Raw genomic sequence first — 24,862 nt, forward strand, 5'->3', positions numbered from 1 at the left:
GGGGGGTATGCTGCTGTGAAGGATGGACGCATCTGGTTTTTGATGAGATTTTTGTCAGTCAGTCGGGTGGTAGTGGCGCAGGGTTAGGAAGCATTCGTAACGTTTATCTGAAGTGATGGCTGAAATTACAAAGAGACAAGTATGGCATTCAGCGTACCTTGATGTCAAACTGATTGTGGGGAAAGTCTTAATTATTCACGTGAAAGTGGCCAGCAAAGCTACATGACGAGAGGCCAATTAATCCAATGCGATGTTCCAGGCGCGAAGATGCAGGCAGTTGGTACTTACTCCCAACAAACAATTCGGTCTTTCCTTTTAGTGACGAAACTTTTTGCAATGTCAAGAGAAAGCTTTGCAACACAGTTTCTCCCCGAAAACCATACCGATCGCTGTTTTTTAAATTATCACGCTCTGAAAATGCTATACGTGTTGTATCTGACGCGCTTCTCAGCGGAAATTATTCCACGCACAACTCTGCTGCACGCCGAATAACGTTATATTATCTATCTCAGCATCTATACATACACCAACAGTTATTCTAACTAGCCACACCTTCACCTCCCTCTTCATCGTCATCCTCTTCTTCTTCCTCATGCCTCTCATGTTCATGAGCATCAGCTTCGTGTTTCTCCTTGTCGTCATCAGCATGTCCCTCGTAATTCTCAAGCACGAGATCATTCAACCCCAAGAATTCATTTTGCTCCCATGTTCGTTCATATGACTCAATAGTCATGTTGGGATCTGCATCTGGTGCGTATGGATTTTGCAGATACTAGTGAGGGAGAAAAAAGGGTGTCAGAATGTGTTCATATTGTGCAGCCAACAAGCTCAACCCATTATCACACAAAACACCAACTTACAGAATTCCCAAGCGGATCATCCAGCACCAACGTCCACTCCACCTCCATATTCAGCACCTTCTTAAGCTTGCCCAAAAACTTTTGGAAAGCCGACCGTCGCGTCTGGTCACCCGAATCCCCATGCAAGAACGGAGTACGACTTTCCAGTTCTTCGTATATCTGAGTCAAGAGCCCCTCAACGGTCGTGAAACGACCTCCAAGTGTTCCAGAGCGTAATTCCAGGTCTACTTCGGGTATCGAGAGACCACATGTCTCTGATTTCAGGATGTCGCGAGAGAGGTCGTCCACGTCCTGGACTTTGAGTGTTATTTTCTGGCCTAGGGGTGATATGCCAGAGCCGCCCTTTACTTCGTTAGATTTGTAGCCGCACGAGTCACAGTTTGTGGCCATTATAACTACTTCTTTGAAGTGGGGTATGTCTATGTCGGGTTTGGATTTGATTAAATGAGCGCAAAAAAGAAGTTTTCAGGCAGTCAAGAGCACTGAAGCTTACCGATAATCGACATATTGGTATCTGACGGTGCATGACATCTCGAACATACACCTTTGAAAACCATAACATCAGGTGCATCCGAATCACTATCATCATCTTCCCCATCTTTTTTCGTTTCAGCAGCTTGCGCCGATATTCCAAGCGCTTCATCCTGTTCAGGTGTCCGTGTATATCTCTCAATCTTTATCTTGGGATCTGGATCTGGTGCCGTGAGAGATTCAATATAGCTGTTTCCGGCTGGATCGTCGACAATGAATGTAAATGGCTTTTGGCCTGATGTATACGTTTTTAGCGTCGCGAGCACTGTTTCGATTTGGTTGTATAGGGTCTCGTCTATGAGCTACAAAGTAAGGCATTGGTATGAGAGATGGCGCAAAAATCGTGGATATATGCAGAAGTGATACTCACCTTTCGTTGTGGTTGATTCCCTTCCAATCCTTCAATAGCCTTGGCAACCATCCCCTCAATAGTAGTCAGGACACCACGTTGAGTACCAGCAGGTATTTCAAAGTCAGCCTCCTCAATTCGTACTGTAGCTGACTCTGATTTCACGACTTGTCGATTCATATCCTGTGTAAAAAAGCTCTTTGAGTCAAGCCCATCTCCACCACTTCGTAATAAATCTAAGACGTATCAACTGAATCTACCTCTTTCGAATCAATCCGACACGTCTGCTTCTCTCCCAGCTCCTGCGTAATCGTAGCAGACTGCACCTCACTATTTCGAAATCCGCAATGTGGACATTCAAATGCCATCAATACAATCTCGCGGAAATGAGGTATCCTTGTTAAAAGCAGTCTAGTAATGCCCTATGCAGAATGAATTGAAAATAAATTAGCTTAACTCGCATCTTGAATAGTAAGCGCCAGCTTTTTTTTCACACACATTTTTTTCGCAGTTCATGCAATAGCTTTCAATCTCCATAGGTGCCTCATGATTGTCCACACTGAGATCTAGGATGATGGGATCCGGGGCAGTAGGTGAATGCTCTGTCATGGTTGATGAATTGTTGTTTGAAATGAGTCTGCGTGAGCGATCGGTTTTTGGTGAAATGAGCGTCAAGCTTGGAAGCTTCGAGCTTTCTCGTTGGGCGAGTAGCAAAGAGACTGGATTTCGTATAAAATAACGTGTAAAACGTGTCCTGATGAGTCTTTTGGCAAGTCGAAGGTGTTTAGAGACTGAACGTGCATGATAAAAGTGACTATCGATTGTGATGACTCATGACGATCAGCGAGTGTTTGAAGCTTAGCACGTGCTTTGGCCTTTTGATATTTTGATCAGTTAAAGAACTGATCCTGACTTCACTTGATTCATTTCCGCTTAGATCCAAGGCTCTCAATTGATCGTGATGAAGAACGTGATGCGCAACTTCAAAATTGATTCAATGTGCATTAGAACGATCCACGACGCCAGACTATATACAAATGCCTCTCCACTCTCCACCCTCTCCAGCTACATTTAGGCATCCAGATCACCCCAGCACATGTTTGGAAACTGGACGATATATTCACCCGAACCAGAAAACAAGGTTCGTGCATGTGTGACGTATTTCTTTGTCGCATAAAATCATTGACGACAATAGAGAATTTTGCAGCTGGTGAAATCTGGAATTGTGCGGTATAAACCTCATCAACAGTATTGAAACAGGACATTCAAGCCATGTCCACAGAGAAACAGCAGATGGTCATTGATCAGCCCAAGGCAACCACTGACAAAAGTGGACGACGCTACTGCAAGATCTCAAAGATACCGCCGCATGTATGGCCTCTGGTGTTGATTTATATGTCTGTGCTGGTGGATTTTCGTAAGTGGAGAGTCGTGTAGAGCTGTGATGATCGTTTTTTGGAAATGTCCACCCTCTGTGTGGTTTGACTGATTTGATCATGAACTCCTTTTTAGTGGGTGGATCTATTGCAATGCCGTTACTACCTCAATTGGCATTGTCGTTGGACGCTGGTCCGACTGTACTTGGGCTTGTGTTTACCAGTTTCCAAGGTATGCATCACATCGCACACACACGAGATTGACGAAAGTCGAGTTCTTTCAAAAATCAAGTTCATTCGAGCGACGATTCACCTCAAACATGTTCAACACTACTAGTAACGGCACTACTCGCCACTCTGGTGCTCGGAACCGTCTCCGATTGCATTGGCAGGAAACCTGTGTTGATTTTCACGCTGATCTGTAACGCTGTGGGGTGTGTTGGTGCAGGTCTCGCACCAAACATTTGGGTATTGATTGCAATGCGGTTCTGTGCCGGTATTGGAGGAGGTTCTTTCTTGGCTGCTTCTGGGTATATTGCTGATACTGCGCCTGCCGCAGATCGACCACAGTATGTGTGCTGATTTGTTTGCTGGTTAATACAGTTTTACTAAATAACTTATTTTGTAGGTATCTGGCCTATCTCGCAGCCTGCACCTCAATATCATGGATTCTGGGCAACCTACTGGGATCCATCATTGCTCAAATAAACATCAACGCTCCCTTCCTATTCGCCGGTGGAGCATCCGCAATCGCAGCGATATTCACTCAAATATTCCTCAAAGAGTCGCTCGCAAAAGAGAATCGACGATCCCTACGTACTATCTTCTCTCGCACAAAACCAGACCCCATCTCTGCACCACCAGCCGATATAGAAAAGGACGTAAAAATACACCACGAAGACGAGGAAGAAGAAGACACATCATCAACCAAAACGCCACCAAACGAACTACTCTCCATACCCGAACCCCACGAACCACGTAGATCCTCCGTGTCCATCCAAACACCTGCTGAGCTGTTACTGCACGCAGGTGCCATCGACAACAAGCAATACGACGGACTACGCGCACCCGGCCGACGACGATCGTCCATATCAATGGCGCCTGGATCTATGCCAAGTGTACCCATGGTGGTCACAATCGACGAAGAAGAAGACACGATAAAGGATGGTGTGGTTACGCGACCGGTGCGTAAAGACACCGATTATATCAAAGTGTTTGTAGTGTGTCTGGCATTCCTATGTGCACAGACGGGATTCTCGGCGTTTTATACCGTGTGGAACTTGTCGGCTTATGATCATTGTGAGTGGTAGGATGTTTTGTTAGGTCAAAGCACAGGAAATTGATACTGCTTTTTTTCTGTAGATGGATTCTCCACGCAGGGTGTGGGTGTCGCATATGCTGTGCAAGCCATCTTTTTCGGATCCATGCAGTATGTGTTTCTCGTCCTTTCAAACCCAATCTCAATCCACATCATACTAACTCACATATCTCCTCCAGAGTATTCTTTGGCCGTGTCTCCAAACTAGCCTCATACCCAACCCTCATGATAATCGGCTCCATCCTTATCGCACTGGGCGTCGGTGTAATACCATCCACAGAACCACACGTACCGGCATTCGTACTATGTCTCTACATAATGACTTGTGGAATCGCAGTGTGCCAGCCGTCTTGCATGGCATTGTTAAGTACACTGGCAGATCCGAATTATAATATGGGGCAGATTCTGGGGTATAGTCAGACATCGGCTATGCTTGCTAACGCTCTGGGGTATGTTGTAATTGTGCAGGTGTGGTGTTTTTGGAATTGTTATATCTGAAACGTTGTTGGTTAGGCCACTGTTACTATCATCGCTCTACGGATCCTCGTTCTCTCTGCCGTTCTATGCGGCCTCGGGCATAGCATTTGCTACAGTCATCTGCATGGTGCTGTATCGATTCATACCTTCGATAGAGAAGAGGAAGGGGAAGAAGAACTGATTTGCTTCCAACAAATGCCTTCGGACACTTCTTTTACGAGGAGGTTTCGAAACTGTATCTAATCAAAAACTGATAATCGACTAATTCACATTGTTTAAACGATAATCCTGTTGTCAAACGTCTTGCTTGAATCAAAAATATCCAAAATGTAAATGGAATTGCTAAAGCCAGACATTCTTGTTACGCTCAATGTGTGCTCTATTTCTGTTTGCAAAACAATTCTTTTATCTTCCCACCGATCCCATAGTACCTCGTATTCTGGCTTATTCCAAACTTTCTCGTTCATGGCATCCCAAACTTCGAGTTGCGAGAATATGTCAATGCCTTCAGGCTTCAATACATACAGTTTACTAGGTGTATCACGTACCACCAATTTGTTGACTCTCACCGATAACGAGTTAGCAGAATACAAAGATAAAAACTGATTGTCAATACAATGCCGGTAATGAGATGGGATATCGAGCTTTTCTCTTATTGCAACTCAATACAAAATTACATTAACTAATGATACTTCTAAGACCTCATTCGATGGAAGGGAATGCAGTTGCGAATTCCACAACCTGTTTCTTCAAATCTGATATGGCACTGATGCTAGATCCGTCACCCACTGCTTCTTTAAAGTCTTTTAATTTCGTGCCTACAGCGAGAGAGAAAAAGTGAGCCAAACTTTAAACATCGCATGCCACGTTTCTTCAGAAACTTGACTTACTCGACAACCCCTTCGACACGTCCTTGGATATCTTGATGGCTTGATCAATGAATGTTGTGATTTTGGTAAAGTCGGATTCGACTAGTCCTCGTGTTGTCATTGCAGGTGAACCTTTGGAAAGGGTGTCAGAAAGAGAAAAAAAAAACATAATTATAACGCATCTTCGTTTTTATACCCATACGAAGTCCAAATGGTATCAAAGCACTCTTGTCACCAGGAACTGTATTCTTGTTGGCAGCGATATTAGCCAACTCTAAAATCCTTTCGACACGAGCACCATCTATTCCCTGTACAATACGAAAGTTGGTGAGAATTGACTTCGTTCTTCAAGAAGGAACAAAAGCGAACTCAAAGTGATGGACTACGTGTACACGTACTTGAGGTCTCAAATCCAGCAATAACAAATGCGTATCAGTTCCTCCTGAAACCATTTCATAGCCCAGCTTCTTGAAAGCTACTTCCATAGCTTTAGCATTCAATAGTGTTTGCTTTTGGTATTGCACAAAAGCAGGATCTTTGGTCATTTTCAATGCTACAGCCAATGCAGCGATAGTGTGATTGTGTGGACCACCTTGATGGCCAGGGAAAACGGATTGATTTATAGGGTTTTCCAAATCGTACATGATTTCTAATACGAAGGCAAAAAAAATCAGTCTAGAATAGACAAGAATGGCATTCTTGGACGGTTACCTTTGCCCTTCTTGTCAACACTTCGAACACCCTTCCTGTAAAATATCATGGCTCCTCGTGGTCCACGTAAGGACTTGTGTGTGGTTGTTGTAACGATATCGGCATCATTGAATGGAGATGGTACAACTCCTGCAGCAACCATACCTAACATATGGTATATGACATGTGAGAATTTGATGCTTCTTTTGAACAAGCCAAGTTTCATCAATGTAGCCTTACCACTCAAATGTGCAATATCAGCCATAAGGTAGGCACCAACACTTGAAGCGACCTACAAAGTCGTTTTTGAGTCAAAGACAAGTAAACCCACAGGAAATATCAAATAATACCTTCTTCATCTTTGGGTAATCCCAATTACGGGCATAAGCACTAGCGCCAGCGATAATGACTTTAGGCCTATAAATAGATGCGGTCTTTTGCAACATGTCGAAATCAATCGTGCCCGTCTTTTCATCTACACGGTACGGCATAGACTCAAAGTAGATGGACACCGCAGAAATCTTCTTGGTTTCAGTTTGGAAACCGTGGGATAAACTGGTATTGGTTGGGTGAAAGTAGTTCTTAGAAGCTTGCAAAAAAACTCTTACTAGGCATAGACGAATGAACTTACTGTCCACCATGAGGCAAATCAAGACCCATGAGTCTATCATGTGGTTTCATGATTGCGTTGTATACGTATAGGTTGGCAGGAGCACCTACGAGATCACGCTGTAAGATAAAAGATGTACGAGAGCTGGGCCTGTATAGCACTAAACCGTACCAGACAACGCTTGTACATTCACACCCCACTTTGCAGGATCTAGATTGTATGCCTCCAATGCCCTCTTTTGACATAATCGTTCAGCCATATCAATGTACTCGTTACCACCATAGTATCTACAGAGCAAACAAAAAAATGGAGTCAATGTCTATAAAGACATAACACAAAGTCAAGTTCCAACTCTAACCTTGCACCAGGATACCCCTCCGAGTACTTGTTTTGCATGACAGAGCCAAGTGCCTCCATAACAGCACGAGATGTAAAGTTCTATGTATCGTAAGCATTCAGATAGCTGTCCCCTTCAAACACTCAACAACATTCACTTACTTCCGATGGAATCAGCACGACACTTTCACGCTGTCTCTTCTTTTCCATTTCGATAATCTTGTAAATCTCTGGGTCGACTGTTTTCAAGTGGGCTTGAAGAATCTAACATTGTATGGTTGATGTCTTAGATTTGTGGGTTTGATGCCAAGTTTGGAATGCAGTAAAGAGGAGATCGCGTGTTATTAGTTACCGAGACATCGGTCGCCATGCATGCTCGCTGACAGACATTATGCTAAAAGTTGGAAAGAAAGTCAATGTCAGATATCAAATGTTTTGCAGACAAAAGCTTTTTTTCGACGCAGGCATAGGGAGGTTAAATGATGTATAGGAATGGACTCACCTGTTTGATATGAGTTCCTACGGCTTTGGTCACTCTACGGGCTGTTATCGAAAACATTTTTGGCTGCTCGTCGGAATTCCAAAGCGTTTGTGAACTGGTCTCGCGGAGCTAGGTAGAGTAACAAACCAAAAGAATCAAGAACTAAGACAAATTGTTCTCGACAATAGTGATGCAAAATGCCACGTAATGAGATCTACGCTGGAACTGCTCTGAAGTCGCAAACATGTGGAGCGACTGTGTGGTCAAAACCTACTTGTTAACGAGATCAATCATGGACTCCTTCTGAATGATTACAAAGACGTATTTCCAGGTATCGGCTCTGTCGTGAAGAGGTGCCAGAGGCAGCGAAAAAAAGAATGAACCCATTCTGAATATGTCAACCAGCCAGTAGCACCGTTTCAATTTGGTCAACTGCCTATTATCTAAAATCCTCATACATCAAGACACAGACAAATTATAGTCTTGGAGAATTGTCCACCTTCTTCCCAACAAACGTAGCTGGTTCAGGCCATGTATCGAAGCAGCTAACCACCGCCTCGTATTCAGCAGCAAGACGGAATATCGTCTCTTCTTCGAATTTACGCGTTACGAGCTGGATTCCACATGGAAGACCTGATTTTGTCAATCCTGTTCGAACCACGCATGCTACGTGAAGAATGCAAGTTAGATATAACAACATGAGCAAGCTGGAGGCGACCTGTTTTTGACATACATGGGTGTCCAGAGTAATTGAAAGTTGAAGTCATGTTGACCATTCCCATGATGTTGAAATCTGTATCGTCGACTTTTGCAGGCTATTGAAAAGGATTGAGACGTGTTAGAATGCCTGAACAAGGCATACACTTCCAAACAGGTTATTTTTTCCGGGGTACTAACCCAAGTTCCGTCGGCCTGTGGTGGATCTAGCACCATTCCGGGACAGATGAGAACATCGTATCCAGCATCGGCGCCAAATTCCTCACGGTCAGGGAAGAGCTAAAGGTAACCTCGATTACAAAACGCAAAGCAAAGCCTAGAGACACAGTGGATGCTTTAATGGACAAACCTGTTCAGCAATACTGGCATTCAGAGCAGAGATCTTCTCACAAGCTTCTCCAATCTCTTTCAATCCAACTGTTTTCCCAACATGCTGCAAGATGAATGCAAGTTGGGGTTCGAGCTGATCCCATTTGCCTTCCATGTCCTAAGAGATGGGGTTTGTAAGTAATACGCCACACATTAAGATACGTTCTGCAGTTTCATACTTTGTGGACCTTCGTGTACATATCAGCAAAGAATTGAGCAGGAGAACATCTACACGCCAAAAAGAAATTCAGAGATAAGTAATGGAATCTTTGCTACTTCGCAACTCACGTCCTAACATCCACAAGCTTAATCTCAGTAGCATCAACAACAGTATGTCCCAAAGACTTAAAAACTTCCAGTGACTTTAGCACGGATTCCAATATATCAGCTTGAAGGAAGTCAACAGTTCCGAGATCCTTGCTGAATGCAATCCGAAGTCTCTTGCCAGCTTTGGGGTCCTTCATGGCTGCACGAACGACTTCTTCATAGCTGATGGTAGGTTTGGGGACGCTGAGAGGGTCTTTCGGGTAATAGCCTGCTGTGACGTCCAGATAGATGGCGCCGTCTAGCACGCTTCGCGTTATTGGGCCAAAGTGTGATAGTTCCGTGAATGACCTATGAAAATGAATGTACGTATTTTGTTAGAATCAATGAGCATTGTAAAAACAAACGCAAAACCTTTACATGGGTTTCAAGACACCAGCTCCAGCCATAGGAACTCTTCCATACGTAGCCTTCATTCCGAAACAGCCAGTCCATAGAGCAGGACATCTTATACTTCCACCACCGTCTGATGCTGTACACATGGGAACCATCCTAGAAGCGACTGCTGAAGACGAGCCTCCTGATGATCCTCCTGCGAGTTGAAAAGTGTTTGTCAACAACGTATCCTGACTACGATATGATCAAACTGCACCACAGGTCCTACCTGGACTTCTCTCCACGTCCCAAGGGTTTCGAGTAATACCATACACACGATTGAAACTAGCAAACGTCCATCTGTATCAACACAAAAAATAACATCAGAATCGAAGACAATGCCAACCACGACCTGGGTACCAGAAACTTACCCATGAGCAGGTGTATTCGTCTTTCCAATACAGATAGCTCCAGCACGTTTGAGACGTGCGACTCCAGGCGAGTCACGCTTTGCAATGTTGTTCTTGTATACAGGGTTTCCCAAAGTCGTTGGCATTCCTATAAACAGCGTGAGTTCACAGGTACTCGCAAACCATTACCAACATGAAAAGAAGGTCAAAGAGAAATGCACAAATAGGTTGAAATGTCCAGCAAAAGAGCAATGAGATGCAGGTATTGCATTCTGAGCCCCAAAGTTCTTCTTGTACTCACCATACGCATCTTCAAGATCCTATGTCAACCAGCAAACACGTCAGATGGACGTTACGAATATTTCCTGTCATCATACATACCTTGACTCCAAATGGCACACCGGCAAACTTCCCAAGTGGTTCGCCTCTCTTTTGCTAAAATATGGTGCGATCATGGGTTTGTCTTTTAATGTCACCTCTGCATATAGCGATGCAGCCATACGAAGACGCAAATCTCACCATTTCAGTCAGCTCTCTCGCTCTCTTGAGAGCCCCTTCAGTGTCGACATAGACAAAGGCGTTCAGAGTTGGGTTTCGTTCTTTGATGCGTTGTAAAGCAGCTTGCACTGACTCCAAGGGAGTGATTTTGCCAGATTGTACCATTTCGGCGAGGACGTGGGCCTCGAGGTCCATTAGATGCAGTGTCATGGTTGGAGTTTCTTGTTTTGCGGGAGTGATGTTTGCTGTGAGTGACAAAATGCAGTTGTGCGAAGGAGGAGCTCGTTCGTTTTCTCGTAAACTGTGGAGAACGGAAGAGGATCAATTACATAGTACTATGTTATATTATTGGATTTCGCTCCGGTCACAGCGACCGGATAAGCTCAAAGCTGCTTTTCAAGGTACGATGTGTTTGGTCGATCATTGCGTAAAGCTACTAGAAACTGAAGAGCTTGCTGGGAGTTTGCACGTTTCAATTAATTTCCATTTGGAATTGATGGAATTGTGTAATTACAAGGAGGCAGCGCGCCATCCACGTAATCCAACAAGCTACGCTGCTGCGACGACATTCGTTTACTACTCTTTACTCGATCACGTACATGACATTGAAAGGAAGAATACATAGTCTATTCCATGGGAATATGTTGCCAAGTACTCCGACAGTTGTCCGACATGAGCTAATCAGCGCCACCTACAGATCAGATAGAAGCGGCCATCCTCACAGCCGAGACACATGTGAAATCAAAAATTTCTTTGTTACGTTGAAACAAGGTGCATCAAGACGCGACGTGAAAATTATAGGAGGTGGCCTTGAACGTTGGGATACCTGGGTTTCTCGTCTGGACGGATTTCCCAGTCAGTTTCTTAAAAAAGTTGTGTGTGTGCCCACACGCTCACGCAGATTGAGGCCATCAACTGTCGCAACCAGGTGCGGTCAACGACAAATTTTATCGTTAAATGTCAGGAGAGGAGCTCGAAAATGGAGTATACCACGACGAAGAAGTGGATATAGCTCTTGATGGTCCAGTTAGTCTTAATACCGGGAAACCCAAAATCACCATCCCTGCTACAAATTATAACGATGACGAGAACGAGACAGACAGTATAGCTCTAGGTACGCACCACTGCTCTCTCCCACTTCCTGTTTATGAGTCGCGGTTTCTCCTAGTCTTGACAAAATTGGGATTTTTCATTCACCGACAACATGGCTTGAAAACATCACACACTTCTAACCAATCCGTCTGCTTTTTCTGCTCACAGACGACCAGATAGATATCGGGGAAGGCTTTGTGTGGGCTCTGCATACTTTTGTGGCAAACTTGGAAGGTTTGAGACGATACGCTTCACACGTTTGGCGTTTGTGCCTGTGGCCCTAACAGCACATTTGATCTATCCACTAGGACAAGTATGTGTGCTGAAAGGCGACGCTCTGGAACTACTTGATGATTCAAATTCGTACTGGTGGTTGGTGAAATGTATGAAAACCGACGAGGTACAATAACAAACGATGCAAACAGACTCACGTTACGTGTATATCAGTCTCTGATCTTTCCCATTTTCGCATCACAGATTGGTTATATACCCGCCGAGAACATTGAGACTCCATTCGAGAGACTAGCCCGACTGAATCGGCAACGAAACGTTGCGCTGATTGCACCTGGAGATGCCGACATTGATGAAATAACGCAACAGGACGAATTCAAAGTGAAGCTGCACGTCAACTTTGCTGAATCTCATACCGTCATTATTGAAGAAATAGACGAGTATGAGGACGGCGATGAGGATTTATCAACTGGTGGTGATAGCAGTGAAGCACCGGAGCGAGACTCGGATGGAGAATCGCTGGGTGAATCTGTTTCGTCATTGGATAGTAAGAAGAAGACGAAGAAATTGGGATTCTTCTCGGTATGCATCTGCAAAAAAGTTCATTATGGGTTATTTCTCCACGGTTTTAAACCTTTATTATCTCTTAGCGATTACTGGGTCGAAGTACATCTTCCATGACATCGAGCTTCGCATCGCTGACCGGGTCGGGCCATTCATCGAAAGAAGCCCTCGTCAAGGCTAATGACATAACTGTCCGATCAGCTTCCAGGAATGACGAGACATCACCATCTCTAGACTCAGCTGTTGCTACTGAGTCGGTAAGCACATTTGCAGACGGTGTTAAAATCAATCAAACTACTTGGGCTCATGGTTCCTTTTTTGCAGCCAATAAACGTGCTACGGATATATGCTGGAAATGTAGATTTGAAGGCCAACTTCAAGACTGTAGCCATCAAGAAGGGCATGTCGGTTAGAGATTTGGTTGATGCAGCTTTGAAAAAGTTTAGGATATCAAATGCGAAAGATGGAGAGTATTATGTCGGTCTTCTATTCATGGACTCGCGTAAGTCGTTTCGTCTTCTGACCTCACTGCTTTTTTTTTGGATCGCTAATTTTCGCTAACCCATGATTTTTGTAGAGGAAAAGATATTAGAACCAGAAGACAGTTTCTATGATCACGTCGACAGTTTAAGGCATCGCCACTTACCAGGTGTAGCTGACTTCTCTAAATTGTCTCGCCATGTTTCGAAACGAGGACTCGTATCTTCAGTCCGCGTAAATGATGATACCATTCTGAAAGTGCTACTAAACAAAAGATACGGAGACAGAGATCAACGGCTTGTGCGTGTCTTTCTATATGATGAATCGGATCAAACTGGTAAAATCCGATACTACAAGACTATTGCCGTAACGGACACTACCACCGTTGCCGAGACCACTTCAGTCGCTTTACGAAAGTTTAATATAACAGATACGCTGACGACATATCGATACAGGCTACGTAGTGTGATAACAGGTGTTGAAGATATCCTGGATGATGATGCCATGACTGCTGATGTGTTGGTCAAGGCTGATGCAGAGGGAAAAGATGTCACATTTGTATTGACGAGAGAGCTGCTGGAAGGTGCGACACCGCTCCCATTAGGTGCTTTGGGAGCAGCTCCAGATATTGCGCCAGATGGATCACTGACGAAAGCAGATATGGAAACCATACTGAAAAGCCGGCCTGCCTTTCTCGAATCACCTACCAATTCGAACGACTCGACACCAAACATATCTGCATCGCCGTCTCTGGAAAGTTTATCGGCTGCTGCTACAGGAGATAGTAATAATATAAATAGGGTCCGAAATGTGCCTGCTAATTTACGAACAAGTACTGCTACACCAACAAACGATATTCCAGTAATTGCACCACCGAGTGTAGAGCCTCCGTCGATGGTCGTTGTACCAGGTGTCTTGCCATTTGATTCGTTGCTTCGACCTAAACTTGCACATACCACGGCACCATCACCATTAAGTATAGCGCACCTACCTGCCTTGCCAGCATCTGCAGCATCCACTGCACCATCATCTGTAAACGCAACACCATTATCACCACATGCACCAACACCACTAAACATAGATTCCAAATCCGCTCCATCGTCCCCTCTTGTTTCAAACGACACCACCAACAACACCAATAAATCGGCACCAACCACTCCAATGCAATCAAACCCAACATCACCACTGAATGCAATATCCTCGCCTACATCGACAATAGCAAACAAACCAGCATCCCTGCTGACAATAACAAATCCACAACAACCTGATGCATCATCCCGAAAAACGTCTTCTGCATCGGTGCAATCCATACCGCAATCAGCTACATCGACCACATCAAAGGAACTGAGGCGGACGGAATCCAACCATGGTTTGAAACCTAATGGTATAAATAGCGCTACACCGTCACTACGTGCTGTTGCTTTATCGCCTGTAGCAGCAGTAGCTCCGTCACTCACAGTAGAAACCACTGACGCCACACCACGATCATCAGTAGGATCCAGTGTCCCACGGTCGTCTGCCGCATCCAGTATACCCAGATCATCAACAGGCACCGCACCCACATACACACTAGACATGCCAGATTTCAGCACAATCAGTACAGTCTCAACACCACCGCTGCAACCTTCTATAAATGGTACCGCCTCATCCAGTCTAGACCGCAACAACCAGTCCAGCTTTGATATAATGGAACAATATCTCGACGAGATACTGAAAGAGTCGGCAGATACATCCAAACTGGAAGATTTAGAAGCGAAGCTGAAACAGAACCTAGATTCCAAATCGAGTATACCGACACCGCCCATGACGACCAAGAAACGCGATTCGTTGAGACAAGACGTGCTGAAACGGTTGTCGATATCAGGTGTATCGTCCATCGCACCAGGATCAAACATTACTAGCAGCACAACAACACAATCACTTCGAGACGTATACGCAGATTTCGAAGCATACCTAGACGGTGTCGAATCAGGTCCCGTAACACCCGTATCAAACACCAACGGAATGATACTCAAAAACCCGTTAAACGGTCTCGCATCCATTACTATACCGGGAACGCCCGTAACACCAATAACAGATTACGGAAGCTTGAATGGATCGGCGTTTAGTTCGATCATTGAAATGGATTCGGCGCCGGCTTCTGCTGGTATGCAGCAACCGGGGGCGATGTCACCTATGGAATATAGCACGACGAGTGCGAATGGGGTTATACCTAATGGGATACAGAGTGTGCCGCGTAGTCTCTCTGGGGATGGTGTGACTAATGGTAGTGCGCCGGCGTCTGGTGCCCTGTTGCCACCGCATCTTGCGTGGGATGAGAAGGCGGGTGCTAATATGGGGTCGTTGGGACGGGTGAGCTGTTGTGTCTGTGATTGTGAACAAAGTTATACTTGTTCCTTGATCAGGGTGGTTTTTTGCTCACACTTTATTGAAATAGGATTTGGAGAACTTGCTAACCAGCGCATTGATGCAATACGATGAAACGTCGTGAGAACTTGATTTATTTTTTGGGGACTTGTACTACTATGGTTTGGCTATAAATAATTATATATTCGCTTTTCGCTCATTGACAAGGGAGTTTTAGAGAAATTGAGCTGGCCAATCGAAGCGTATGCTATGTGAAAACACGTCCATACTCTTGCGGTTTGAGTTTTAGGCAATCTATTGATTGCGGATAAAACTGAATCTGCCACCTCACGTTTTCTTTTCTGCAACACGTAGAGACTACGTTGTACTCTTTACGAGTCTGATAAGGAGCTGACAAGCACGCCAAACAGGTACGCATGCCATGCGATTCTATAATATGTCGTCCTATCTCCAGTTCTGCGAACCACCACGGTCCACTAACCTCCAAACATTTTCCAAACTATATCACACTAGCACCAACATGTCTGCTCTAACAACCCTGCAAACCATGCCCCGCGACAAGCTCCTCCTCATCCTCGCATCAGCAGCCGGTCTCGTGTCCATCCTGTCTCTCATCCGATCCATGATGACAAAATTCGCAAATATTAAGAAATTGTCGACGCTCAAGACGCCTGAAAAGGAATCCTTCTTTTTCGGATCCCTCGGGAATCTGCTGGATACCAAGCTCGGTGTTGAGAGGAACTCTAGGCCGGATTTGTATGTCGCGTTAATTAACTTTTTGGGGATTTTAAGGTCTGAATTTGGGTTTTACTAGCAAAACCGGAGGCCCGATTGGGAATCTGGCGTATACGCTGGGCGGATCGTATGTGCTGTGGATGTGGGGCAAGATGATGCCGTTTGGAAGCAGTATGGTGGTTGCAAGTGACCCGCAGTTTATTGAAGAGTTGTTGAGTGCAAAAGTTATGGATGATATGGTTAAAGGGAGGAGTTATGATATTACTGCTGATCTTATTGGAAGTGAGTCTTGAAATCTGTACAAAAAGGGACTACATGAAGGAAGGAAAATGGGGTTTCGACCTCGCCGATGCTTGCAAACCTGAATCATTAACTTTTCACTGAATTCTTACAAGCTCTTACATTCTCTTTGGCTCATGACTTCATTCTCATTGCATTCTGACTTCATTCTTACAATCTCTTACATTCTAGAGGGTATCCTATCCAACACTGGCGAATCTTGGAAACACAACCGCCGTCTCGTCGAACTAGGCTTCCGTCTCGAGAACCTGCGTTTCAGTGCCAAACGCATCAACACAGTCCTCGACCGTCTCATCACACGCTGGAAATCCGACGCCACGACCTTCCAAAACCAAGAATTCGACCTCCGTTCCGAAATGCTACGAACCACAATGGACGTTATATGCCAAGTCGGTTTCGGACGCGACTACGAGTCTCCTGAAGAAGCGGCCAAGATCTCATCCCCCAATAATGAGTCCCTCTGGCTGGTTTTCCAGAATATACTTGATGACATAGCTCTTCGGGCACGTCAGAGGCTCATCCCTTGGTATCAAATCTGGCCAAACTTTGGATATGCGGCACGTATGAAGTGTCTTAATACAGCCGTGTCGGCCATGATTGATGATCGGTTGGCTGCAATACGGGATGGCAGCATCAAGAAGGATTTGGAGGCCAAGAATAACGGGACGCTGCTTAATGCTATTGTGGATTTGGATGAAAGCGGGAAGATGATTATGAGTAAGAAGCAGATGATGGATGAGATCAAGACCTTGTTGTTTGCTGGGTGAGTATGTCTGTATTAGTTTGCCAAAAGAAACGATCAGCCTAGCTCGTAACAGTTCTGAAACTCGTTCATTCTCATAACTTAGACATGATACTACCGGATCTGCTGGGTCATGGGCATTCCAAGTCATTGCGACAAACGCCGAAGTTCGTGGCAAACTGCTGGCGGAAATCAAGTCATATGTTGGTGAAAGGAGACCAAGTATGGAGGACGTTGATCGGATGCCATATCTTAACGCTTTTCTTAAAGAGGTAAGGACTTGCACCGTCCAAAGTTCTCTCTGTCGGTTTTGTTTAATCGTTCATTTTGTCACCATAGATTTTGAGAATGGTAAACTTGTGTTTATTCTTCCAATTTCATACCGGGTTTGTTGCTAAGCTTGCACACCCTTATAGTACCCTTCCGCCGGTTTCACACGCAAAGTAGTCCACGATGTAACCTTGAACGGTCACATAATTCCAGCCGGTGTGGAAATCATGGTCCTGCCCAACATTATTCAGAACGACCCCAAATATTTCGGCAGCGACGCCAATGTTTTCAGACCTGAACGCTTCCTTGATCTTGATGAGGTATGGTATTCCGTCTACGCCAAAAAAAACTGTGACTTGCCATGATTCACACAATTTCCATTGTAGGTTCCCCGCGGCTACCTCCCATTCTCACTGGGTCCCCGTAACTGTGTCGGTATGAAGCTCGCTCAACTCGAACTGCGTCTGGTCGTGGTTCGTCTTTTGCAAGAGTTTGAGTTTATCTATGGAGATAAGCCTGCACCGCCTGTCCTTTTAAGTAAGTTCAAGTTTGATTCGAGTAAAATGGCAGAATGCAGTATATGTTTCTGACGGTGGTTTTTTTTTTTAGCCATGACTCTATCTCCAAGTGAGATGCAAATGAGAGTCAAGCCCATCAGGGCGTAAATTCCATTTTTCTTCTAGGCGACGGTCCTTTTAAGAAACAGCATTCCAATTCTGGGGTGTTTTAATAAGTGCTTTTTTTGTCATTCATTTTTGACTTTTGAAGAATGATAAAAAAAGTCAAATTCCAACTTTGCTCTGAGCTCATTAAAGTTTTATTTTATCGGAGAAGTTTCTTCATTGGTTGTTGATGTTGATTGTCGAATCTCACGGGCTTCATGAGCTTCATAACATGATAACGACGCAAATCGCAAACTGGAACAGTTGATACTAGGAAAAGGAGCACAGCGCCACGTGCAGTATATTACATGAAAGCAAGATGCTACGCTCCTTCACCTTGTGCTTGTCACAAGATTTGGTTGGGAGTCGCAAATTGGTGATCGGTATTGCCTGCAAAAACAGCTCTACTTGCGCTGGAAGCATGATTCACACATCTGCCATTTAGGTTCCCCGCGGATACCTCCACTTCTCACTCGGCTCCCGTAACTGTGTCGGCATGAACCCCGCCCAACTTGAACTACGTCTGGTTGTGACGCGACTGTTGCTAGAGTTTGAGTTCAGCTATGGAGACAAGCCTGCACCGCTTATCCTTCTTAGTAAGCGACCTTGTCACGATTGAAAACTACGAGTATTTGGTATGAGTCTTGTAACTAACTTTCCGTCTGCCTAGCCATGACTCCATCTCCCAGCGAGATGAAGATGAAGGTCAAGCCCATAAAAGCCTAACCATAGTTGGTAGAGCTGAACTCTTACAACATGTCTGTGTGATTTCTTTTCTTAACACCCCAAATCTTGTAACTGGTATCAATGTAGTTTTTGACCAGAGAGTTTAAAATGTTCTTTTTCAAAAAAAAGAGCCGGTTTGTTCTATACAAAGATGCTTTTGTTTTTCAATTATTATGCGTCCAATGCGGCAGTTGCAGTTTCTGCCCGTTGCTTCTCTATGAGTTTCATTCTTCTCTGGTAGCTAATGGGAGCGTGAGGTGTCAGCTCTTGTCACAAGCTTTGACACAGCAGACCAACAACACTTTAACATCCTCCAAATCCCAGTCTCAACATGAATCAACAATAAGCAAATCCTCCCAAACACTCAACTCGTCATATTGGCATTTAGTCCATGCCACACGCTGCTTTTCGCAAGTCCAAGGCAGATAGTAATTGTCTTGCCGACATTGATTCAGCTCTGGTAGTAAATGAGCGCAATAGTCACGCCAGGCTACAGGAATTCGTGACTTGGCCATATCTTCTTGTGAAATGAGCATTTCTAGAGTGGTTTTTTGTTTTGTGAGTTTAGCTGCTATAGCGACGCTTGAGGAGGGTAAAGGGCAGGATGGCGGGTTTAGATGCATGGCTTACTTGGTGCTGCTGTGTCTGTCTCCTCGTGATGAGCTTCTGCGGATACCATTTTGACAAAGTGATGTTGGTTTGCGAAAGTTGGGTGCTGGGAGATGCATCACCTCTCGCGTTCACAAGGATAGTATTGATATGTGATACTGACGTTCTCCACACGTGCTTCAGCGTTGCTGCTATGCGCATAGGCGTATATTACACGATATTTTACAATTCAGACAATTCCGCACGTATCTCGTCTTCCACTTCAACTATATCCTCTCGATTTGACTTGAGCTCCTCTTCCAACCCTGCAACCACGCTTGCATACTCCCTTCCTGTAAGTACCGTCTCGGCCTATATCAAAAACGACCGTGAGATCGTCAGGCCCAACGCGACAGTGACCTCTCCGAAGCCACATTCTCGTCAACCCTTACATTAACGACCTGAAAATGCACAGTCAACTCGAGCTTCTTCCTCTCAAGTTCCTGCACTTGCGTAATCAAGGCAGCCAAATCCGATCGACTGCATTGCGTACAGCCGTCCCGTATCTGCTGTATTGATATCGAGACTTGATTGAATTTGGCTGATATGGCGGCCGTCGATGTAGCGTATTCGGAGTCTGTGAGGTCTTTCTTTAGGTATGATGAGTAGATTGTGGCAAGTTCCTTGTAAATGTCTCGGCGTTCAGATTGTTTCTTTTGGAAGGACTGGAGGAGTTTCAATGGTGTCTATAGATAGTGATTGACCTCGTTAGAATGGATCTGTTGACGAGATTCTTGGTTGCAAAAGGAGCTTGCAATGATATTTGTTGACACCAGTGACCGTCAGTAGTATTCAATCGACTTCAAAAGGCTAAACGACTCTTTCTGTAGACTTACTAGATCGCTCTCTACGGTATCTGGCACTGGCATGGCCAGCATTTAGTTCAAATCTCTACACTTTCAGCTGGGACTCTGATTTGGACAAGGATGCATGGAAGATCAGGTAGAAAGGTTGTATCGGCAAAGCACTTGTGCCTAATCAATGATAGTAGTGACACGTAACTGGACCTCGTTCACAGTCAGAAACCTCGTAATCTTGTGCAAACCGACAAAGCTGATCGACGCGTATTTTGGCCGCAAGCTCGTTTTCGTGATATAAGCTTCCTAGTACGACAACGTGCCAAATATAATTTTGGACTACAATGAACGACCAGCAAAGGAATTGGCGTCTCCTTCGCTATTCTACAAGATCGATGCAAGTCACGACTCCCACGTTTTGACAAAAACATAAACTACCAACCCGGAAAGGCAGTCCTTTCTTTTCTGAACCGCGATACAATACTGAAACATGAGCACCGGCAAGGTAAGAATCTGCTTCTCATCTACACGATTTCCTTGAATCATCCAAAAAACAACCAAACTGACACTCTCAAAATTATACCGCCTTTCCCATAGTGGACGAGACTCATTCGCTTTGTCGCTCAAGATGGCCAAACCTATTTTGGTCAGCCAACATCTGTCGATAGCAAAGGCTACCTCCCTTCTGGCATCAAGGTAAAGATTGCTGGAGTGTATACAAGTGTCGGCCAAACTCTCAACATTTCATGGTTTTTAGGCTCGAGTAATCACTGGAAACCCTCTTGGAAGTTACAAGATTACGGATCAGGTCGTGGAGGTTAAAACGCTGCTGGCTCCTCTGGTGAGTGAACACTTGTGTTACGTTTTGAGTGTTGACTTGAATCTCTGACGATGTCGTGCCTGTAGGAACGTGTACCCATGTAAATACCTTCTTTCATTGCGCCACCTCGTCATCCCTTGGCACTTTTGCTGTGTTGTCGAGATCTTGACATAAGCTTCACATACCCTACAGATTCATTTGCATCGGCCTAAACTACCGCAAACACGCCGCCGAAGCAGGCATGCCAACACCACCGCATCCAATTATATTCACCAAACCATCTATGGCTGCTGCTGGCCCTGACGAAGCTGTTCGTATCCCGAAAGTCGCGCAAGACAAGTCGGCAGACTTTGAAGCTGAGCTTGGTGTTGTTATTGGCAAGACTTGTCGAAATGTTTCGGAGCAGGATGCGTTGCAGTGTGAGTATAGTTGCTTTTTGGGGAGATTGTTGTATGTGGTTTTGCTGAAAAGTGGATTTGTGGTGTTAGATGTTGCTGGGTATACAGTCTGTAACGATATCTCTGCTCGCAAGTGGCAGCGATCGACGTCGCAGTGGACGTTTGGAAAATCGGTAGGTTCTTATGGACAGCTTGAATCATCGACTTCCATGTTCTCTAACACTCGTTTGTCTCCACAGTTCGACACATTCGGCCCATATGGCCCTCAGATCGTCTCAACATCAGAAATCGCGGACGCAGGCACACTCGACTTGAAACTGCGCCTAAACGGAAAAGAATTACAAAACTCAAACACCTCAGACTTGATATTCAATATTCGCCAAATCATTGCTCATTGCTCAAAAGGGACTACACTGGAGGCTGGAACTGTGATTATGACTGGTACTCCTGAGGTAAATGTTGAAGCACTTGAATGCTTGTTTCGGGATGGTTTGCTGACAATGGGTATGATTAGGGAGTTGGTATGGCTAGGAAGCCACCAGTTTATATGAAGGATGGTGATATTCTGGAAACCGAAATCGAAAAAATTGGGATTCTTCGCAACAAGATCCAGCATGAATAAGTCATCTTCCTTGTTGGTAAAATAGTCGTTGTACACGAATACTACTGTTTCCTTGAATTTTATGTTGATTGTGGAAAAGCTGCTGATCGAAATTCTGGAGAATGACGCCAGCGTCGAATGTGCTCATACTTTCTCGATATGAAAGAATGCCTATTAGTTTAATTTATGTGTGTGAGGCAAAGCTCAACTATGAAATGCCCACCCCTACATGATATTTGCTACTTCCTGTACACCATTTCCCTCCCAACATCCCAACATCATCGATATCACGCTTTTACCTATTATGGGTGCCAAACGTCAAACATGGTGGTAAGCAAAACCAACCCAAGAACCTATCTGGAATGCTATGCAGATCTGGCTCAACTACTCCAGCCACCAACCAGCATTTTGATTGATGGGTACCCTCCCTCACAAAGTCCAAATACGCTCTAGTCTCACTCAGAGACACACGCCGACGAATGCTGCTTTTGAACCACGAGGAATCGTGACTCTCCATGTAGGTATTGTTGAAAGTCAACTATTAGATTGGTTTGGATTTGAGATGTTTGTCAGAACTTTGGATGTCGCAATTCACAGGGAACGGGAGCTTACAGGATATTTCGAGTCATTAACATATCAAATCAGCCCTGTTTCATGAATGAGTTCATATTAGTAGCAACACTGGGAAGACTCTCATTCTACCACGTATCACAAATGATCATGATATCGATGGCCACGTAACGGAAAGTAGTCGATTATTGTATGGCAGAGTATGTGAATTAGTAGTGCATGATGAGCCCCGCACCATCTGTATCTCCAATCGACAGGACATCCTGCTGTTTTCACGACAGGAAGCTTGGAACCCTCATAACAAGGCAGTTTGGCAGCCCGAAGCAGTATTTTACTATGATTGCAATAGTGACTGCTCTGATAAGGACGAAGAATGAAGCAGAGAGTGCGACTAGTAAGGAGCAACGAAACATGTAGTAGAATTATGTGACCAAATGCGTAAATATACAGAAAATAGAACGTGACTCGGATATTTGTTCAGTTGAATAATTGCAAGCTCAATTCCGTTCCATCACTTCAACCTCGGCAGACAAGATGGCAGTCGGCGAAGGAGAGCTCATTAACGCCAATCCGACTGTATATGAAGTCAAGGACAGCAAAACTAGCAAGCGAGTTAGAACCGAAGACGAGCTTGACGATTCAACACATGACGAATTCGACGCTGAAGAAATCTTTGGTATGCTCAAAAGCTTTGTTGATGTTTGTTTGATAGCTTAGAGACTCATACTCCAATTTCAAACAGAGCTGATTCGACACATCAACGACCCAGAACATCCTGTAAGCTCCCCTTCTACTCGCTTAATCAACATTTAAAAGTTTACAAAGTCTCAACATCAAACACACCCCAATAGCTGACTTTAGAACAGCTCAACGTCACCCAACTGGACCATATATCCGTAGACAATGACCGAAACCTCGTCCATGTTCGCTTCACTCCCACAATCCCGCACTGCTCAATGGCAACGTTGATTGGCTTGTGTCTCCGAGTGAGACTTTTACGTAGTTTGCCGGATCGCTTCAAGGTCGATATATCTGTTAGGGAGGGGACGCATCAATCTGAGAAGGCTGGTATGTGGGTGTGAAAGAGCTGATTGTGGAGCTGCGGCTCACAAGATGGAGACGGGTTTTTTGCTGACGAGTTCTTTTGATACGTTTTTAGTCAACAAGCAGTTGAATGATAAGGAGAGAGTTGCAGCGGCTTTGGAGAACACGCATTTATTGGAGGTTGTCAATCAAGTAAGGGGTTTGTGTTGTATTACTCATGTGTGTGGTATTCGGCCTGATCGATTCTTCCTACTCTTTTCAACAGTGTCTGACCACAACAGTAGACAAGTAAACTGGTTTCCTTTTGTAGTTTTGTATGATATCAATTTTATTGTTTTCATGTTTCCAATGCTAGTGTAAATACAATTGAGCTATAAAGATACAAAGGAAGAAGTGCGCAACTATGTTATCGAGAACGTAATCGTTGAAACTTTGCTGTTGTCAACGGCACGTAGATCACATTCATGAGCTCGTGCTCTTCAATCTTCCCATCTTCCTTCTTGTCGAATTGAGTCAAGACTTGGTGCCCATTCATCGCTCCAACAGGTACAATCAATCTGCCTCCCACTTTCAATTGGTCAAAGAGCTAAAAACAACCATGTCACTGTGTAGTTCTATAGCCATTTCAAACGCAATACACTCACTGCTTGAGGCACACCATCAGCTGCAGCCCCCACGTGCATTGCATCATAAGGAGACTCATTCACATATCCTTGACGTCCATCACCAGCAACCAACACAATCCTTCCATCTTCCAAATACTCTGGATGATCACTCATTATGTTCCTTTGTGACATTTCCACCAATTCATCAATGTGATCGATTCCAACTACTTTGCCAGATGGACCGACCAGCTCTGCAAAGCATGATGTGAGGTATCCAGAGCCAGAGCCGACGTCCAAGACTTTGGACCCTGGAGTGAGCTTGTCGAGTAATAGTTCGAGTGCGTGGGCGTGCATGTGAGGAGCGCTTATGGTTGCACCGTAGCCAATCACTTGTGGTGAGTCTTCGTAGGGAAACGCGGGACAGTATTTGGCTCGATCAATCTAAGTGGGTGGAGTGGTGGTTTGTGAGTCCATGGGTTCATGGGTTCATGAGTTTACTTTAACAGTCTCATAGTTTCTGACGATCATGAAATCATGATGGAATACTTAACCTTTGTCATAGCATTGAAGACACGTTCTTGTTTGATCAATTCGTTGTCTCGCATGTTTGTGATGAGTTCCAAATTGCTCTTTCCAGAGCATCTCCACGCCATATCTGAATGCGTACGGAAGCTCTTTAA

General features: G+C 44.6%; 8 protein-coding genes across 8 annotated transcripts; 4 read left to right on the forward strand and 4 right to left on the reverse strand.

Annotated features, from left to right (window-relative positions):
* Positions 1–538: 538 nt before the first annotated feature.
* SmJEL517_g02585 (uncharacterized protein) lies at positions 539–2,349 on the reverse strand (the record flags this gene model as incomplete). The annotated part of the gene is made up of 6 exons (XM_031168513.1): positions 539–772; positions 861–1,279; positions 1,354–1,693; positions 1,762–1,923; positions 2,001–2,162; positions 2,239–2,349. The coding sequence occupies 6 exons, from the start codon at positions 2,347–2,349 to the stop codon at positions 539–541; spliced, it is 1,428 nt and encodes a 475-aa protein (XP_031025490.1).
* A 3,264-nt stretch (positions 2,350–5,613) lies between these two features.
* On the reverse strand, positions 5,614–7,975 carry SmJEL517_g02586 (glycine hydroxymethyltransferase; the record flags this gene model as incomplete). Its single annotated transcript, XM_031168514.1, has 13 exons — positions 5,614–5,729; positions 5,802–5,912; positions 5,977–6,088; positions 6,179–6,429; positions 6,492–6,635; positions 6,711–6,762; positions 6,821–7,025; positions 7,102–7,186; positions 7,252–7,367; positions 7,439–7,518; positions 7,579–7,680; positions 7,769–7,810; positions 7,919–7,975. 13 exons carry the CDS (start codon positions 7,973–7,975, stop codon positions 5,614–5,616), a joined length of 1,473 nt encoding a protein of 490 aa, XP_031025491.1.
* A 3,512-nt stretch (positions 7,976–11,487) lies between these two features.
* Positions 11,488–15,388, forward strand: SmJEL517_g02587 (uncharacterized protein; the record flags this gene model as incomplete). The annotated part of the gene is made up of 8 exons (XM_031168515.1): positions 11,488–11,644; positions 11,791–11,856; positions 11,931–12,022; positions 12,100–12,435; positions 12,504–12,674; positions 12,742–12,919; positions 12,995–15,249; positions 15,335–15,388. 8 exons carry the CDS (start codon positions 11,488–11,490, stop codon positions 15,386–15,388), a joined length of 3,309 nt encoding a protein of 1,102 aa, XP_031025492.1.
* Positions 15,389–15,784: 396 nt separating this feature from the next.
* SmJEL517_g02588 (uncharacterized protein) lies at positions 15,785–17,976 on the forward strand (the record flags this gene model as incomplete). Its single annotated transcript, XM_031168516.1, has 8 exons — positions 15,785–16,020; positions 16,079–16,281; positions 16,471–17,062; positions 17,148–17,313; positions 17,381–17,392; positions 17,458–17,631; positions 17,698–17,848; positions 17,921–17,976. The coding sequence occupies 8 exons, from the start codon at positions 15,785–15,787 to the stop codon at positions 17,974–17,976; spliced, it is 1,590 nt and encodes a 529-aa protein (XP_031025487.1).
* Positions 17,977–18,870: 894 nt separating this feature from the next.
* On the reverse strand, positions 18,871–19,235 carry SmJEL517_g02589 (uncharacterized protein; the record flags this gene model as incomplete). The annotated part of the gene is made up of 2 exons (XM_031168517.1): positions 18,871–18,940; positions 19,069–19,235. 2 exons carry the CDS (start codon positions 19,233–19,235, stop codon positions 18,871–18,873), a joined length of 237 nt encoding a protein of 78 aa, XP_031025488.1.
* A 1,399-nt stretch (positions 19,236–20,634) lies between these two features.
* On the forward strand, positions 20,635–21,984 carry SmJEL517_g02590 (uncharacterized protein; the record flags this gene model as incomplete). The annotated part of the gene is made up of 8 exons (XM_031168518.1): positions 20,635–20,649; positions 20,742–20,840; positions 20,902–20,985; positions 21,051–21,064; positions 21,157–21,383; positions 21,453–21,535; positions 21,602–21,814; positions 21,877–21,984. The coding sequence occupies 8 exons, from the start codon at positions 20,635–20,637 to the stop codon at positions 21,982–21,984; spliced, it is 843 nt and encodes a 280-aa protein (XP_031025564.1).
* A 1,083-nt stretch (positions 21,985–23,067) lies between these two features.
* On the forward strand, positions 23,068–23,869 carry SmJEL517_g02591 (uncharacterized protein; the record flags this gene model as incomplete). The annotated part of the gene is made up of 5 exons (XM_031168519.1): positions 23,068–23,209; positions 23,276–23,310; positions 23,385–23,601; positions 23,693–23,769; positions 23,843–23,869. The coding sequence occupies 5 exons, from the start codon at positions 23,068–23,070 to the stop codon at positions 23,867–23,869; spliced, it is 498 nt and encodes a 165-aa protein (XP_031025563.1).
* Positions 23,870–23,983: 114 nt separating this feature from the next.
* On the reverse strand, positions 23,984–24,835 carry SmJEL517_g02592 (uncharacterized protein; the record flags this gene model as incomplete). Its single annotated transcript, XM_031168520.1, has 3 exons — positions 23,984–24,163; positions 24,222–24,623; positions 24,734–24,835. 3 exons carry the CDS (start codon positions 24,833–24,835, stop codon positions 23,984–23,986), a joined length of 684 nt encoding a protein of 227 aa, XP_031025562.1.
* Between the last annotated feature and the right edge of the window lie 27 nt (positions 24,836–24,862).

This window comes from Synchytrium microbalum (genome assembly GCF_006535985.1).
Source record: "Synchytrium microbalum strain JEL517 chromosome Unknown SmJEL517_scf0011, whole genome shotgun sequence".
Classification (NCBI taxonomy): Eukaryota; Fungi; Chytridiomycota; class Chytridiomycetes; order Synchytriales; family Synchytriaceae; genus Synchytrium; species Synchytrium microbalum.